At 40.0% G+C, this 16,618-nt stretch overlaps 1 protein-coding gene across 4 annotated transcripts in view; it reads right to left on the bottom strand.

Annotated features, from left to right (window-relative positions):
* Positions 1–16,618, bottom strand: part of SCN4A (sodium voltage-gated channel alpha subunit 4) — a 107,965-nt gene that overhangs the window by 53,514 nt on the left and 37,833 nt on the right. For 3 of the 4 annotated variants that reach the window (XM_020798034.3, XM_073004149.2, XM_073004151.2), the window contains 7 exons: positions 13,827–13,955; positions 12,594–12,685; positions 10,424–10,738; positions 9,234–9,297; positions 8,435–8,576; positions 6,527–6,736; positions 1,097–1,264 (listed from right to left, as the gene is read on the bottom strand). In XM_020798034.3, coding sequence (XP_020653693.3) covers positions 1,097–1,264; positions 6,527–6,736; positions 8,435–8,576; positions 9,234–9,297; positions 10,424–10,738; positions 12,594–12,685; positions 13,827–13,955 — 1,120 coding nt within the window. Of the gene's footprint in view, positions 1–1,096; positions 1,265–6,526; positions 6,737–8,434; positions 8,577–9,233; positions 9,298–10,423; positions 10,739–12,593; positions 12,686–13,826; positions 13,956–16,618 lie in introns of those variants that run through there. The other variant, XM_073004150.2, reaches the window with a different exon arrangement.

Here is a 16,618-nt window from a genome sequence, read left to right as displayed (position 1 = left end):
TGGGAGCACAACAAAGAAACAAGATTTCATCCTCTGTGTTTTGTTTAGATTCAACTGTTATAGCAAATCTCCATATGACCAACTGATGCATTTATCAGATTATGCCAGAGATGATGACAAGATGGAAAGGCTTGTGTTATATTTCCTTGGCATTTAGCTGTTAAACATGAGGAATGTTTCTAAAGAAAAATGTATGTCAACCTTAATAGAGCAATACAAAAGCTTGCCATTACAGGCTAAGTTTGATATGTCCTTCAAATATCTGTGGACAATAGACAACTGTATGAGCATTGTGAAACTACAGTGAGCTCATTTTCACCTTTTATGTGAATCGGTAGTACTTCTTGCTGTTTAGCATGAGGTACCAGGCTAGCTACTAGGAAGGCATTTAACCATAGAGCTCACTAAGGTAGTTTGACTTCCTACCCAGAGATATGATGTCCTACATTAGAAATTATAATCCTTTTTCACCGATTGTCCCAACCACTGCTTGCCCCATTTTTGAAGGCCACAACATAGGTTGGTGACCTCTGGCCTACAGAGCTTGGAAGTCACATATTACAAGCAATGACATTACCAGTAATGTGTTGCTTTTGAGGGTGCATAATATTGCTTTTGAAAAATAACACTGCAATCAATAATAATATTACTTCCACCTCTTGTAACGAGTACTATTTATTTTTCACTTTTCCTCCTTATTTTTCGGACAAATGTGTGCTGTAGAGAGGACATCTAACTAGGTGGGGTTTTTCTTTTTCCGATTTCCGATTTCTTATTTTATTAGGTGGGTTTTCCCCCATCCCAAGAGGGCACTAAAAGTAACAGATAATCAAGAAGTGATCTAGCACATTGTTTGAGTATGGCATAAGGATGGGGTGGTGGCTTCCTATCAAGTTGCATAACAAATTAATTTTAGAATTAATAGTCCAAGATTTGGCAACACCTGTCAAACTTTCTAGAACCATCATCATAATGCCAGTTTCAGCAGAACTGAGCCTATTTTTCAAGAATGGACTTTCCTCTTTCCTGGGAGTGTCAGAAAGGGCAGATTAATGACTAAATTGTCCTTTTTGTTCCTCCTCCAAGGACAATGCACCTCATCCACTGTGGCTGACCGCTCCAGCACCACACGTGGGACGACCTGCCCATTGCAGTCTTTTGGGCCGTCCTGATCACTGTGTGCTTCTTGATCGCTGTCCCCTTTTCCTTTCTTCTCCACTTTAATACTTTCTGCAGAGCTGCTGTTTGCTGCCTGCTCTTGAAGCTGCAGAGAAACCAGAAATTAGTTAGGAGTATTGCTTTGGACAGGACTCAGAATGTTCCATTTTCCCAAGCCTTTGGGGCTGGTGCTCCATCAAGTCAGTGTCCAAATTCTTTGTCTACTGCTCTGCTCACATGCTCTACCACCAGGGGACAAGATATCCCAAAACAACTCTCAAACATTTTCTAGAACCATTGCCATAAAGCCACTTTAGGCAGAACTAAACTGATTTTTCAAGTAAGGGTTAGGAGTATCAGGTGTTGGCTGTGGCCTCTCAGGAAGCACTGCAAAAGGAAGCTTCCAAAGACTATTGACATTAAAAGAAGCACATCCTTTTTCACTTTTGTTCTGAAAGTTTGACTCATTGTTTCTCTTACACATAATGAACCAAGAATCTCATTAGGGTATAATTGAGGAGATGGACCAGAAACCTAAATGGTTGTAAGTGTGGCACCCATAATACTGTAGCATGTCTGTTGTTAATATAGAAACTTCTGTCTCTATGATTCTGCCCATTAGACTGAAATATTGGAAGAGGTAATCAGCCCTAGCAACTATAACACGAAGCATTACACAATATCCCAGAAGGTTTAAAGATCTTTGCATACATTATCTCAGTAATCCTTATAACAGCCCTGCTAGATAGAACGCTATTATTTTTTTCTGATTAATTTCTTTAAATTGGAAAATAAGGATTTAGCAGGGGGAGAAGAAACACAGAAACTATGAAGTAAAAATAAAAGTTGGAAGGAAGGAAGGAAGGAAGGAAGGAAGGAAGGAAGGAAGGAAGGAAGGAAGGAAGGAAGGAAGGAAGGAAGGAAGGAAGGAAGGAAAGTGATGTTGTCAGTTCAAATCTCAGATTTTCTAACTTTGCTGACTAATATCATTCCCAGATCTCACCATCCCCTACAAACCCCCCCCCCCCCCCGAAATATTAGGATAATAAAAGTGAGGACATTTTTTTTACAAAGAAAATATGCAAGTTAAAATTACCTGACAGGATGGAAATTTAAGCACTGTCAAAAAAGAGGAATAAAGATCATGCAAATTTGCATGAATGTTGCGTATGCATATATAGGAGTTTTCCTCCTAAGCCAAAAAAGATATTCACTGTCTGGAAATAGAAAACCCACTTCCGAATGCTGGGACATTAGACGCACAAGGCCACACAATATTAAGACGCCATCCTGCATCTGCCTTCATAAATGAGGACACAGGTTGTTAGCACAACCCAAAAATTAGATTCGGAAGGGTGGCCCAGGGTCAAGCAGGCGGAAGCAGCTGGCCAGGCAAAAAGCTGTTACAAACACACCAACATGCTGGAGATGCCTTCCCTTATAGATTTTTTTAAAGAACCAAAGAGGACAGCCAAGGCCAGATAAGTGATTAACACAGCATGTTGGGATTTAAAGGAGCGGATGGATGTAAGTCAGGCTGCAGAGTCATTTTGAATCTACCTATGAGAACAATAAGCAATATATCTGAGTGTGGGCATAAGGCCAACAATCTGGATTTTCCAGCATTTAGCTAATACAGGTATTATCTAACCTGTGATAAAGCAGTAAAACAAATTATGAATATATGACACAGTACCATGACTCAAATGGTATTGATCTGTTTAGATCTGGCCTCAAGTCACGGTCCACTTAACATACACTTATGGAATATTAATGATGTGAATTATGGAGAACAGGAATTTTTCATATATAGCCAGATACACAGGAAGAGATGAATGCTAGTACTTGTCTTCCCAAAACCTTCACATCTACCCTGCCTCAGGATTCAAGAAATGAACATCAAATGCCTCATCTATTGCACTTCAACTAGCATGGGTGGTGGCAGGATGAAGTACTCCACAGAACTAAAAAAAAGGAAAGTCTGTGCTGCAAAATATAATTCCTGGGACAATCTCCCATGTTTTCTTCACTGTAATCTCTTGACTGTATAGGAATTGTGAGCTCCGGAGTTATATTGCTCCCCCAACAGTAGACAGCAGTGTTTCCCACACAGGAAAAAAAAAGAGTAGGAGGACAGACTCAAGTATAGGTAAGTTTTGGGAGCAAACATTTCACATCTGAGGCTCCCTTAAAAACACTTGGCAGCCCCCACAATAATTTAAAATTAATATACATTTGGCCGTTAGAGGGCATGAGGGTAATTTTCCAATTACAAAACATTTTTGTAAGTTTTTTTTGGGGGGGGGTCATGGTGGTCATGGGAGGGTGTGCAATCTTTGAGGGTCCAGAGACAGGGCTGTGTAACACTGGGTTCCTCCTGAAGGTTGTCACCATACTGTTCTTATAATCTCTGCTCCCATGGAAATACGTATATGACCTCCCTTGTTTCTTGTCCTTCTTCCTCCGCCTCTCTACATCTGCCATATGAGGTTTTTAATCTTTATGCACACAAAATACTGTACACTATTGCCATGCCTTTTCTTCTGTGTTCTGTTCTGCAGTCAGAAGGATGATTTCGTTTAGTCATTTAGTCGTGTCCTACTCTTTGTGACCCCATGGACCAGAGCACGCCAGCCCCTCCTATCTTCCACTGCCTCCCGGAGTTGGGTCAAATTCATGTTGGTTGCTTCGGTGACACTGTCCAACCATCTCATCCTCGGTCGTCCCCTTCTCCTCTTGGCTTCACACTTTCCCAACATCAAGGTTTTTCCCAAGGAGTCTTCTCTTCTCATGAGATGGCCAAAGTATTGGAGCCTCAGCTTCAGAATCTGTCCTTCCAGTGAGCACTCAGGGTTGATTTCCTTTAGAATGGATAGGTTTGTTCTCCTTGCAGTCCAGGGGATTCTCAAGAGTCTCCTCCAGCACCACAATTCAAAGGCATCAATTCTTCGGCGGTCTGCTTTCTTTATGGTTCAACTCTCACTTCCATACATCACGACAGGAAAAACCATAGCTTTGACTATTCGGACTTTTGTTGGCAAGGTGATGTCTCTGCTTTTTAAGATGCTGTCAAGATTTGTCATCGCTTCCTTCCCAAGAAGCAGGTGTCTTTTAATTTCGTGGCTGCTGTCTCCATCTGCAGTGATCATGGAGCCCAGGAAGATAAAATCTGACACTGCCTCCATATCTTCCCCTTCTATTTCCCAGGAGGTGATGAGACCAGTGGCCATGATCTTAGTTTTTTGATGTTGAGTTTAAGACCATTTTTTGCACTCTCCTCTTTCACCCTCATTACAAGGTTCTTTAATTCCTCCTCACTTTCTGCCATCAGAGTGGTATCATCTGCATATCAGAGGTTGTTGATATTTCTTCTGGCAATCTTAATTCCAGCTTGGGAAGGATGATTATAAACAGTTTAATTATATTCTGATTAGTAACATAATGGGATACAGCCCATCCCACCAGTGTGGAGAGATTAATGGAGGGCTATGATTGGTTATATAGTAGCCCCTGCTGTGGAGGGTATTGTGGTACTGCCCTGCCTGAAACCTTACATTCTTTAAACTAACTAAACAGACTTTAATACTAGACAGACTAAAATAATTTAAATAAATACAGATATCTATTTGTGTACTCAGGGGGATACCATGGAGGCATCTCTCCTTTACCATGAGAGGATTGTCTCCTGCCATGGCCACCTTTCATGAGCCTCTTGTGTTGGCCTGGAACTGATGAATGGTAGTGGTTTTGCCATGGATGTCCAAGACCTGGCTGTTAGTGTTGTTCTATAGCTATGCTGCATATTTAAGAGTCATGTTTTCTCTCCCCGGCATCTGTACTAGATAACAGGATAAGAGATGCTCTCTATATCGATTCAATTTAAGTAACCCTCGGAACCAGGAATCAAGTTGTGATGACAGATACATTCCTGCTGCCTGTAAACAACACTAGGAGGCTGAGGGATTGCATCACTGCTCAGGAATGGAGTAGCAACTGCTGGCTCACACAGTCTCATGCTTAGAACTCCAAGGCAGTTCCAGTGTGTGTGTGTTTTGGGGGGAGAGCAAGTTCCTGATAAATGCCAACTTCCACTCCACCCTAGGCTGACAACCTGAAATAATTTACAACCAATTTTTAAAAATAAGTCTCTATAAATATATCCTCTCCCATTCTAGCACCCCTTTATTTTTAAACCACAACCTGTCCTGGGAACCTGGAGATAAGTCACATCAAATTAACAATTCAATAAATCAGAGGTGAGAAATGCATGGCCCATGAGATGTTGCTGAACACAGCTACTGTTGGTACTAACAACAAAAGAGTTTGCTGGAGGATTTTGGGTGTTGTCACCCAGAAAACTAACTTTTCCAAACTCTGAAAAAAAACCTGCAGATAAACTGCATGCACACAATTAATCTGGGACACCACATGCAGTCTGGAGAAAGAGTTAATTTGCCCGTTTTAAAAAACAGAGGTAATAACTGTGGGGAACGGGGAGATGAGAAAGAAGAAGGGCCACAATTGTGGCAGTGGGATGAGGGAGATTAACCATTAATCCTGTAATCCCAATGTCATAAACTCCTGAAACTTCAATTTGTGTCAGAACAGATAATTATTGCTGTCAATAAGAGCTCCTCCACAGCACATAACTGCTTGGAAGGAAGGTTGTCTACCACAGCTTGAACAGTGAGATAGAGGGTTAGTTTCCCTCTTATTATATTTCTGATTGTCCTTGGGAGGTCTTGCAGAATAGTCAGTTACATTTTCTAAAAGTTGTGTGCAGTCACTGCTGACATAGTGAACATCATGTGTAGTTTGGCGCTAACTTATTCTCATTGCTACATGTTCTGCTTGCACATTTTAAACAAAGAGGCTATTACAAAGCTACATTATGTCTCCACACGACTCTTCCCACCCTATTGTATAAATGGAAAATAGCCTAGTAAAAAGCTGCAACATGAATCACTTCATAAAGGAGGAAATAAGAATAATAACAATTAAGAACTGTATACCAAACAGGAGTTTTAAGTCATTATGTACTGGGTGTGAAATGCCACGATAACTCACATAATGCACAACTTGAATCTACCAATCAGCAGTGTCTCTTTATCTTAGAGTCACAAATGAATGACTTGCCATACAGTCCCTGTAGCCTCTCTCTTATGACCAAAGAAGTGGACTTGTTGCAAAACAGCCCACATTAAAATATAGTAGTTATGTCCTTAAGGTGCTACAACATCATTGTCATCAATATGTTATCACAGACTAAGTCAACTAGCTTTTAAAAACAACAAGAATAATAGTGATGTACTAGCTATTTTTCAAATTGAGAGAGACAGAAGATGAAAATAAACAAAAAGCTACCAACCAGCTTTTGCTCTTCTTGATGCTTCTTCAGATTTTCCATCATCTGCTGGAACTCTGCTTCCTTCTCCTGCTCTTCCAGCAAGGTTGCATCATTCTGCTCAGCATAGGCCATTGCTACCACAGCAAGGATCAAATTGATGAGGTAGAAGGAGCCCAAGAATATGATTAGAACAAAGAAAATCATGTATGTTTTCCCAGCTGCTCGCAGGGTCTGTGGGCAAAAGAAGAGTCTCTTGTCACAGTGTTGACCTGCCAGCTCAAGTAACTGTAGCTGGGTTCAGAGGGAAATATTCTGACAAAGTTCATCAGCATTTTTGTATACCTATAGTTCACATCCCTTAGCATCTGAAAATAGAGCTTGGGCATTGAGGACCAACCTGGAAAGGATGGGGTGATAGTTATGTACTGCAGGAAACAGTGGCTACATGTCTGATGTAGCAGGGCTATAATTTACATTTCTTTACATTTTTGTAAAAAGCAGTCAGTGGTCAGACATACTGACACAGGAAAAACAATAACAAAGAGTTATGTAGGAACTCAGGAAATGTAAAAGATTAACAAGTAATATCTGGCATAAGCTTTTGTGTATTGCAACACACTTCATCAACATGTATTTCTGCTTATTTATTTCATATATTTAGGTTATAGGAACTATCTTTGCTAAGAATATGAACACAGTGGTTCCTCGCTTAACGATTACCTCATTAAATGACAAATCCACTTGATGATGAGGTTTTTGCGATTGCTTTTGCAATCGCAAAATGATGTTTTAAGGGGAAAAATTTGCTTAACGATGATCGTTTCCCTGCTTCAGGAACCAATTTTTTGCTTAACGATGTTTTTAAAACAGCTGATCGGCGGCTCTCAAAATGGCAGCCCGCTGTGCAAAATGGCTCCCCGCTGTTTTTAGGATGGATTTTTCGCTTTACAGGCACCTGAAAATGGCTGCCCCTATGGAGGATCTTCGCTGCACAATGAGGTATTTAGCCTATTGGAACGCATTGAACCGGTTTTCAATACATTTCAATAGGCTTTTTGATTTTGCTTGATGAGAATTTCGCTCTACAGCTATTTCGCTGGAACAGTTTATCCTCATCAAGCGAGGCACCACTGTATTTGAAAGGATGATGCATGAACAAAGACAGTATACAGTGGTGCCCCGCATAGCGAGGTTAATCCATTCCGGATTAACCCTTGCTATGCGAAATCGTCGCTAAACAGGATAGGGAAAATGTATTGAAACGCATTAAACTCAGTTTAATGCGTTCCAATACCTTTCTTACTTACCCATTCAGCGAGGATTCCAATTGCCGGCAGCCATTTTCGCGCCTTCGCTAAGCGAGGGCACGGCGTGAAAACGGCTGCCGGCAGCCATTTCCGGGCTTCCGGCGGCCATTTTGGAGCCGCCGAACAGTTGTTCGGCGGCTCCAAAATGGCCGCCGCAATACCCGATCTTCGCAATGCGGGTTTTCCCCATTGCGACGATCGGGTATGTTTCCGTATAGCGATCCCGAAAAAGGGATCGCTATACGGAAACATCGCTATACGGTGCACTCGTTAAGCGAGGCACCACTGTATTGTCATATTTTTATTTCAACAGCTTCTCAGCTAAGGAATTCCTACACAAGATTTTAATGCTTTTAAGGTTCAGGTGGCCATGCCTTGTAGGTTCCTCCTAAATTCAAATCTTGCAACCTTGAACACATCTAAAACTCTCCAAAAACCTCAGATGGGAAGGAAATATCAGTATGGCAGACTGTAGCCAAGGTGACTTTCAAGAAAATGTTCTGCTGTTACTCATCTTCTAATTGAGGAACTCCTCATGCATTCCTATGGAATTCCAAGATTCTTCAAATATATGGCTAAAATATGCTAGTTTTCTGGAGCAACAAAGTTAATTGTGGCCTACCAATTGGAAGAGATTCTCCCAGTAGTCTTGAGTCATGAGGCGGAATAGTGCAAGGAAGGCCCAGCTGAAGGTGTCATAACTTGTATAGCCATAGTTTGGGTTTCGGCCAGCTTTCATGCAGAGAAACCCTTCTGGGCATTGCCTACAATGGGTAATACAAGAAGGAAAAAAGGGTGTTAGCAAGACTTCACAGGACATGTGATGGTAAGAGACGCAGATACTTCCCTAATTCAACAAAGAAACCGAACTCCTCCCCAAAGAAATCTCCACTCCTCTCCTGCCCCAAGATATACATGTCAATCATCATTACAGGGTTGTGGCCAGTCATTGAACACATTGGCTGCAATCCTCTTGGTTACTTGATTGCATAAGAGCAGTTATACTAGTGGTGGGAGACATTTTGCTGGCTTTATGTCACAAGCCCTGTCGTCTTTTAGTTTGAAGTGATTATGTGACCAGACACCCAACAGCTGTCAAAACATGAAAACTGCTTGTGTGCTTGCCTTTACGTATTCAGTTTTCCACGGTAGGGTTTTGGTGATGCAGTTTTCCCTGTGCAGAATTCAAGTTTCAGTTATTGTAAATTAGACTTGGATTCTATCCTTATTGTTTCCCTTCCTCCAAAAGGAGGCCAAGAGAAAGATTCCCACTCGACTCACCCCAACTTTCTTCCTTGACATGTACGTAGTTTTTGAGCTGATGTAAAGCAGAAGAGTGATTAGACAAAAAAAAAAACCTTCCCTTAAGATCCCACACACACTCAAAAAGGCTCTTTGCAGGCAAGACAGACCTCACTCACCCAGCATCAGAGCTGTTCCCACAGAGTAGAGCATCAAGTGCACCGTCAAGGAAATAGAAATTCTCTTCAGAAGAACAGAAGTGGGGAGGGTGAGAGAGAAAAGGACTGAGATTTTCCAGATTTGGTATTTCAGAACAATTGTAACCTGCAACCTGGATGTGAAATAGGAGCTCGGTGGTCATAGTCTGAGCTATACGAAGCTAAATTTAAGAGCAGACACCATGAGCAAAAGACTGCCAAATTGGATCAAACCTATAATTAGCAGACAGGAATGTATTGTTTTTTTCCCCACACTATTTTTATGATTTGATTTGCCCCCTTAAGCTAGAGTTTATTCATGGGGTAAAAATATACAGCCGCCTAGAGTGGTCTATTGACTAGATAGGCGGGATATAAATAAAATAAATAAATAAATAAATACTGGTGCAATATTGCTTACTTCTGCCATGTCCCACTGATAGGAATGCTCCTTAGATGGGGACCTAGAACCCCCAGCAGCTAATGAACTACAAGAGTTGTTGGAACCCAGGGTAGAAAAATAGCTGAAGTCCTCAGAAGAGAGGGCTGAGGATCCTTCTGTCTGGATGACAGAAACTCTGAAGCAGAATCAAAGGCACAGCTCCCCCAGCCCTAAGAAGTGTTAGTATCTTCTTATACTGAAATTGCTTCAGAGAGACCTGAGCTTCAGCAATTAGACTTCCTAGCACAGCTCGTGTTTACTTTTTAATGACAAATCACAAGATATAAATGAAAGATCCAAAGGTGAGGAAAACCATGTGCTGTGACAGACAGATAACATTTAGCATTTGAAGGAGCACCTTTCCTTTTTAAAATAGTAACGTTATAATCTAGTTTGACTGTAAGAGAGCTGTTAATGAGAATATAAGTGGCGTAGCGAGTATTGGTGTTTTCCTTCCTTCAGAGTAAAGAGATTGAGATTAAAACTTATGTTTTTCCACAAATGGCATGGGAAAGCTTTGGGTAAATTAACATCTCTCAGCTTAACATCTCAGGCTTTGTCATATGGATAAAGAAGAATACCTGCCTTGCATGGCAATCTGAGCTCTTTGAAGGAAATAAATATATGCAATAGGTAAGTTAGAATCAAACTAAGAGTGAGGGGTGTAGAGGGAAACAGAAGTAGAGGAGAAGGAGGAGGAACGTCACAAGAACATTCAAAAGATCCCTACCTTCATTGTTGATGTATTCATCCCAGTCAAAGGGTTCGCTGGTGTTCAGTGTGGCGTTACCATACAGAGTGGTGTTACCATACACAGTGGTGTTACCATACAGATCCCCAAAGGGATCACTGTCCAGCCCAAAACCATCTTCTTGAAATGTGTCATTGCTGAAGGGTGGCCACTTGACACACTTTTGGCGCAGGTTACCCATAAACAGCTGCAGTCCGATAAGAGCAAAGACAGCCAAGCAGAAAACTGTGAGGATCATGACATCAGAGAGCTTCTTCACGGACTGGATCAAGGCACCCACAATTGTTTTCAGCCCTGTTGGAAGTCAGAGAAATCAATAAGCACCACTCTTTATTATGGGCAACAAATGTTCTGGCAAGTTTTTATTTTGTTTTTATAGCCTGTAGGCATTCTTTTAATCCAGAGGTGTCAAACTCAATTTCATATTGGGCTACATCAGCATTATGCTTCCCCTCAAAGTGTATCTGTAAGACTATATAAATGTATCTACTCTTTATCATATTACCGTAAATATAATCCTCCTAATTTGATTTTTACTGGTCATAATAATAATAATGTAAGTAATAACTAGCTCTGAAAGTAAAAGTCTATGATCAAAGTCTAGAAATAATGGCAATCAGATATTCAAGTGTACAACTGTTATACAGTTTATTTAGTAACACCTGCTGACACCCGCTCCACAGCCCCAGCCATGTTTGTTTGTTTTGTTAATTATTCACAAAAGTCTCTCGCCTTTCTCTTGCGCTTGCCACGGCCCTTGGCCTTCATTATCACCTGGCTCCTCACTCACTTCCGTAGCTGATGTGGGAAAGAAGGCAGAGATGGCCGCTACTAGACGACACCATCAAACAGCCCTCACCAGGAACTGTAAGAACAGGAGTGGGCAATAGCAAGGACTACATTTCCCAAGGTGCTATATGCCACCCAAGCGGCAGCACTTTCTGATTCTTCACTGCTTGGAATGCTGGGATTAGAAGTCCTGCTGGGTGGATTCCCAGCATCCTTGCGGAGCATTGTGGGTGACCAAGTAAGTGCCTGCGTATAGGATACTGCACAGTAGCAGGCAACACTGTGAGAGCCACATGAAATGGCGCAGCGGGCTGGATTTGCCCCATGTGCCAGATTTGGCCCACGGGCCCTGAGTTTGACACATACGTTTTAATTGAACTGAATAAAAATTGGAAGGCCAGTGCATAAGACCTGACAGCAGACTGGCTTCTATGCTTTAATTTAATGTTAATTTTAATCATTCTAGCTTGCCTTTTTCAGTGCTAAAGGTGGTATGTCACAATTATGACATTGTATAAGTATGAAACATGGGGAAAACTCTCTTTCAATATTTTCTCCACTTTTACATGAAATTATAGACTGGATGTATTTTCTCTACATGCAATGTAGGGCTAGATGAATCTGTCAATTTTCTACATTTCTACATTTTATTAAAATCTCATGTTCTTACCCCACTAGTATGGAGAAAATGTTAAATTGTATCAAAAACAAAACAAATTACATTCTCAAGTATCAACAATGCACAAACAGTAGGTAGTATTAATCTCAATTAAAGGTGAAGAGTCTATTCGGGGAAAAAGAGGTAGCAACTCTAATTCAGCAACTGGTATTCAATACCACATATGAAGGATTAAACATTCAAAGTTCTTTGGCTGGACAACTGAATCTTTCAGTGTTGCAAATTATTATTTTTTTAAAAGCACACAACAAAAATCTCATATTATTTCTATTCAATTCAAATAAATTTATGAAATTTGGAAAGTTCTTATAAAAATGATCCAACTACATTTTTTACCCTCTCCCTAATGCTGCACTGTAACACTTCAAATACTGATCTTACCATATGTTTTGTGCTTACTGTTGGGAGTTGTTTCCCTTCAGTACTACAGAACTCATTATTTGAAAAAAAAAAACAACTGCCGTTTTTACAACTCATGGTTGTACTGCAGATCAAAAATTTTAAAGCACCTGAAAAAGGAGCATGGTTGAAATGTATTCATTTATTATTTCAAGGTTCGCATAGCAACCTGTTCTGAGTTGTATGAAAAAGCAACCCTGGAAGGATTTCTCTACCTCCAAGAGTACCACCATCACCCACACACGCACACAACACAAGATTACTACCATCCCCACTACCCACCTGGAATCACTGTAATGGTTTTCAGTGCTCGGAGGACACGAAAGGTTCGTAGAGCAGAGACATTACCCAAATCTACGAATTCTGTAAGATAACTAGAAAACAGAGCAAAAGTGCTGTAACTCAGAGAGCTAGAGTTACTTTATGAAAGTAGAAACAGCTGTTATCAAGATACAGCAGAAGGATATAACTCCTGGGATGTGAAAATATAACATATAGATTATCTCGAGAGATAGGGATGTGGAAATATAACTTATAATATATAAGTTATATTAAGCTATTAGTTAAATTATATAAGTTAAAATATAAATATATAATTTAGAGGTGGTGGCAACAGATTTGTGTGTTTGAACCAGGATCTGTTCTAAGCAAGCAGAAAGAGGTGGATGGGGTTTGATGGTAAAGGGTCCATTTGATTCAGCTGGAACAGTGGACTAAAGGATTTGTAAAGAGAATTCTCCTCAGAGGGGAACCTAAAACCCCTAGCAGCTAATGAACTATTGGAGTTGTTGGAATCCAGGGTCGAGAAATGGCTGAAGTGGAAATCCCGAGAATGCTAATTATTACCATATCAGTGGCATGATAATAAGCTCTAATTTGGCCATCCGTCAATTCTGCATCAATCCAAAAACTGAAACCAACCATATATACAGCTCTTTTTACATAGGTTATGCCAGGCAAGCCTGATTAAAGCTGTGCTATGGTCAGTAGCTGTGAATCAAGACATATTCTAAGGCTGTAGGTAAAGAGTTGCCAGATCATTGCATGACCAAAGATCTGTAGCTTACAGTAATCCAGAAGCTTGCTTTGTGCCCAATGGCTGTAACACCACACTTTAGTTCTAACTAGAGTGTTCAAGGAAAGGCACAATTAAAAAAATAAAAATAATTTTTAAAACTCAAAAAGCAAAACAGCCAATTAATATGCTAAAACCAAGGATCACAGCCTATTGAAGAATGCCATTATTAAAAGCTTGGCTGAAGAAGGTTGTTTTATCCTGTCATTTAAAAAGAAATAGTGCTCTTGTGTATGATTTTTTTGTAGAAAAGTAAGATATAAATATTGTAATAAAATAAATAAGTTTTGGGAACAATACTGGATAGGGAGTATGATTGCAATTTTTCTCTCCATCAAGTAGAAAGCAGTGTATGTGGTATTCATCCACTGCCCTTCGCTGACTCAAGCTAAATTCTTATAATAGTGTTTTCTAAAGCATTCCTGCTGAAGGCAACATACGCCATAACGATGACACTGAAATCCAACCAATTCCATGGATCTCGAAGGAATGTAAAGTCATCAATGCAGAATCCCCGGGCAAGTATCTTGATCATAGATTCAAAGGTGTAAATGCCAGTAAAGGTGTATCTGTGAACAACAAAGGTCACGTGATAAAAAAAGGATTAATTTCAAAATAATTGAAGATTTGTTCTAAATTGTTTCTTTAAGTTATACACCAAGAGTGCATATTTTATAGCTTTTTTCTAAGAGCTTCTTAAATAAACAGCACCCCCAAAATACCAATGATTTGTAGCAAAACATATAAATTCTTATTTCTACAAAGAAATATAGGTATGCAAGAGAATTAGTTTTCCTTTTATTTCCCAAATGAATTTCCATTTAAAAGTCAGAGTTCTCACTGAGATGCTTTTAAGAGGGAGGTACTGAGAGAATGAAATAGGGACGTGGTAGCACTATGGGTTAAACGGCAGAAGCCTCTGTGCTGCAAGGACAGAAAACCACCAGTCATAAGATCGAATCCACGCAACAGAGTGAGCTTCAGACCATTTTTTGTGCTCTCCTCTTGCACCCTCATTAAGAGGTTCATAGTTCCTCCTCACTTTCTGCCAACAGAGTGGTATCATCTGCATATCGGAGGTTGTTGATATTTCTTCCAGCAATCTTAATTCCGGTTTGGGGTTCATCCAGTTCAGTCTTTTGGATGATGCATTCTGCATATAAGTTAAATAAGCAGGAAGACAATATACAGCTTTGTCATACTCATTTCCCAATTTTGAACCAACTAGAGTAGTTGTTCCATGTCCAGTTCTAACTGTTGCTTCCTGTCCCACGTATAGGTTTCTCAGGAGGTAGATAAGGTGGTCAGGCACTCCCATTTCTTTAAGAACTTCCCATCGTCAAAGTCAATGAAGCAGAAGTAGATGTTTTTCTGGAACTCACTGGCTTTCTCCATAATCCAACACTTGTTAGCAATTTGGTCTCTAGTTCCTCTGCCCCCTCAAAATCCAGCTTGTACTTCTGGGAGTTCTCGGTCCACATACTGCTGAAGCCTACCTTGTAGGATTTTGAGCATAATCTTGCTAGCGTGTGAAATGAGTGCAATTTTAGGGTAGTTGGAGCATTCTTTGGCACTGCTGTTCTTTGGATTGGGATGTAGACTGATATTTTTCAATCCTCTGGCCACTGCTGAGTTTTCCAAACTGTCTGATATATTGAGTCTAGCACCTAAATAGCATTCTCTTATTTATTTATTTATTTATTTATTTATTTATTTATTTATTTATTTATTTATTCATTCATTCATTCATTCATTCATTCATTCATTCATTCATTCATTCATTCATTCATTCATTCATTCATTCATTATTTTAAATAGGAATGCCATCACCTCCACTGGCCTTGTTATTAGCCATGCTTTCTAAGGCCCACTTCACTTTGCTCTCCAGGATGTCTGGCTCAAAATCAGCAACCACACTATCTGGGTTGTCTGGGATATCCAGATCTTTCTGGTATAATTCCTCTGTGTATTCTTGATGTCTTCTGCTTCTGTAAGGTCCCTACCATTTTTGTCCTTTATCATGTCCATCTTTCCACAAAATGTTCCTTTAATATCTCCAGTTTTCTTGAACAGATCTCTGGTTTTTCCCTTTCTATTATTTTCCTCTGTATCTTTGCACTGTTCCTTTAAGAAGGCCCTCTTGTCTCTCCTTGCTATTCCTTGGAAGTCAGCATTCATTCCATTTTCTGTAACATTCCCTATCTCCCTTGCATTTGTTTCCCTTATCTGCTATTAGTAAGGCCTCACTGGATAGCCACTTTGCCTTCTTGCATTTCCTTTTCTTTGGGATGGCTTTTGTTGCTGCCTCCTGTACAATGTTACGAGCCTCCAGCCATAGTTCTTCAGGCACTCTGTCCACCAAATTGAGTTCCTTAAATCTGTTCTTCACTTCCACTGTGCATTCATAAAGGATTTGGTTTAGATTATACCTGACAAGCCTAATGGTTTTTCCTACTTTCTTCACTTTAAGCTTGAGTTTTGCTATAAGAAGCTGATGATCGGAGCCACAATCAGCTCCAGATCTTGTTTTTGATGAACTGTATAGAGCTTCTCCATCTTTGGCTGCAGAGAATATAATCAATCTGATTTTGGTATTAAGCACATGGTGATTTCCATGTGTAGAGTTGCCTCTTGTGTTATTGGAAAAGAGTGTTTGTGATGACCAGCTTGGTCTCTTGACAAAACTCTATTAGATTTTGCCCTGCTTCGTTTTGAACTCCAAGGCCAAACTTACCTGTTGTTCCTTTTATCTCTTGACTCCCTACTTTAGCATTCCAGTCCCCTATAATGATAAGAACATTTTTCTTTGGTATCAGTTCTAGAAGGGGTTATAAGTCTTCATAGAATTGGTCAATATCAGCCTCTTCAGCATTGGTGGTGACTTTTTCAGATAAACATTGTAGATAATATTTATAGACATGTTTAAATATTTGTCTATGGAAACTACAGTCCATTCATCTGAAGATGTCACTCAACAAAAGTTTGTGCTGAATAAAATCTGTTAGTCTTGCCTTTGAGGTAATTAATAGTGGAGAGTCCTTCTGATGCACAGAAAAAGGAGCAAGATTGATTCCTAAGGTTTGAAACAGATATTACATATACTTCCCTGTTGGGAAGAGGAAATTCTTTAACAAATTAAACTACAAGCTTCTTTCACCAGCTCTTGATCATAGGATATACAATGACATTGGTGGTTTTTTGTTTTACATTCTCTCTTCATCTAAACAAGAAT

The sequence above is a fragment of the Pogona vitticeps genome, chromosome 6, assembly GCF_051106095.1.
Source record: "Pogona vitticeps strain Pit_001003342236 chromosome 6, PviZW2.1, whole genome shotgun sequence".
NCBI classification, from domain to species: Eukaryota; Metazoa; Chordata; class Lepidosauria; order Squamata; family Agamidae; genus Pogona; species Pogona vitticeps.
Note: the sequence above shows the minus strand (reverse complement) of the source record. Positions and strands in the feature narration are given on the sequence as shown.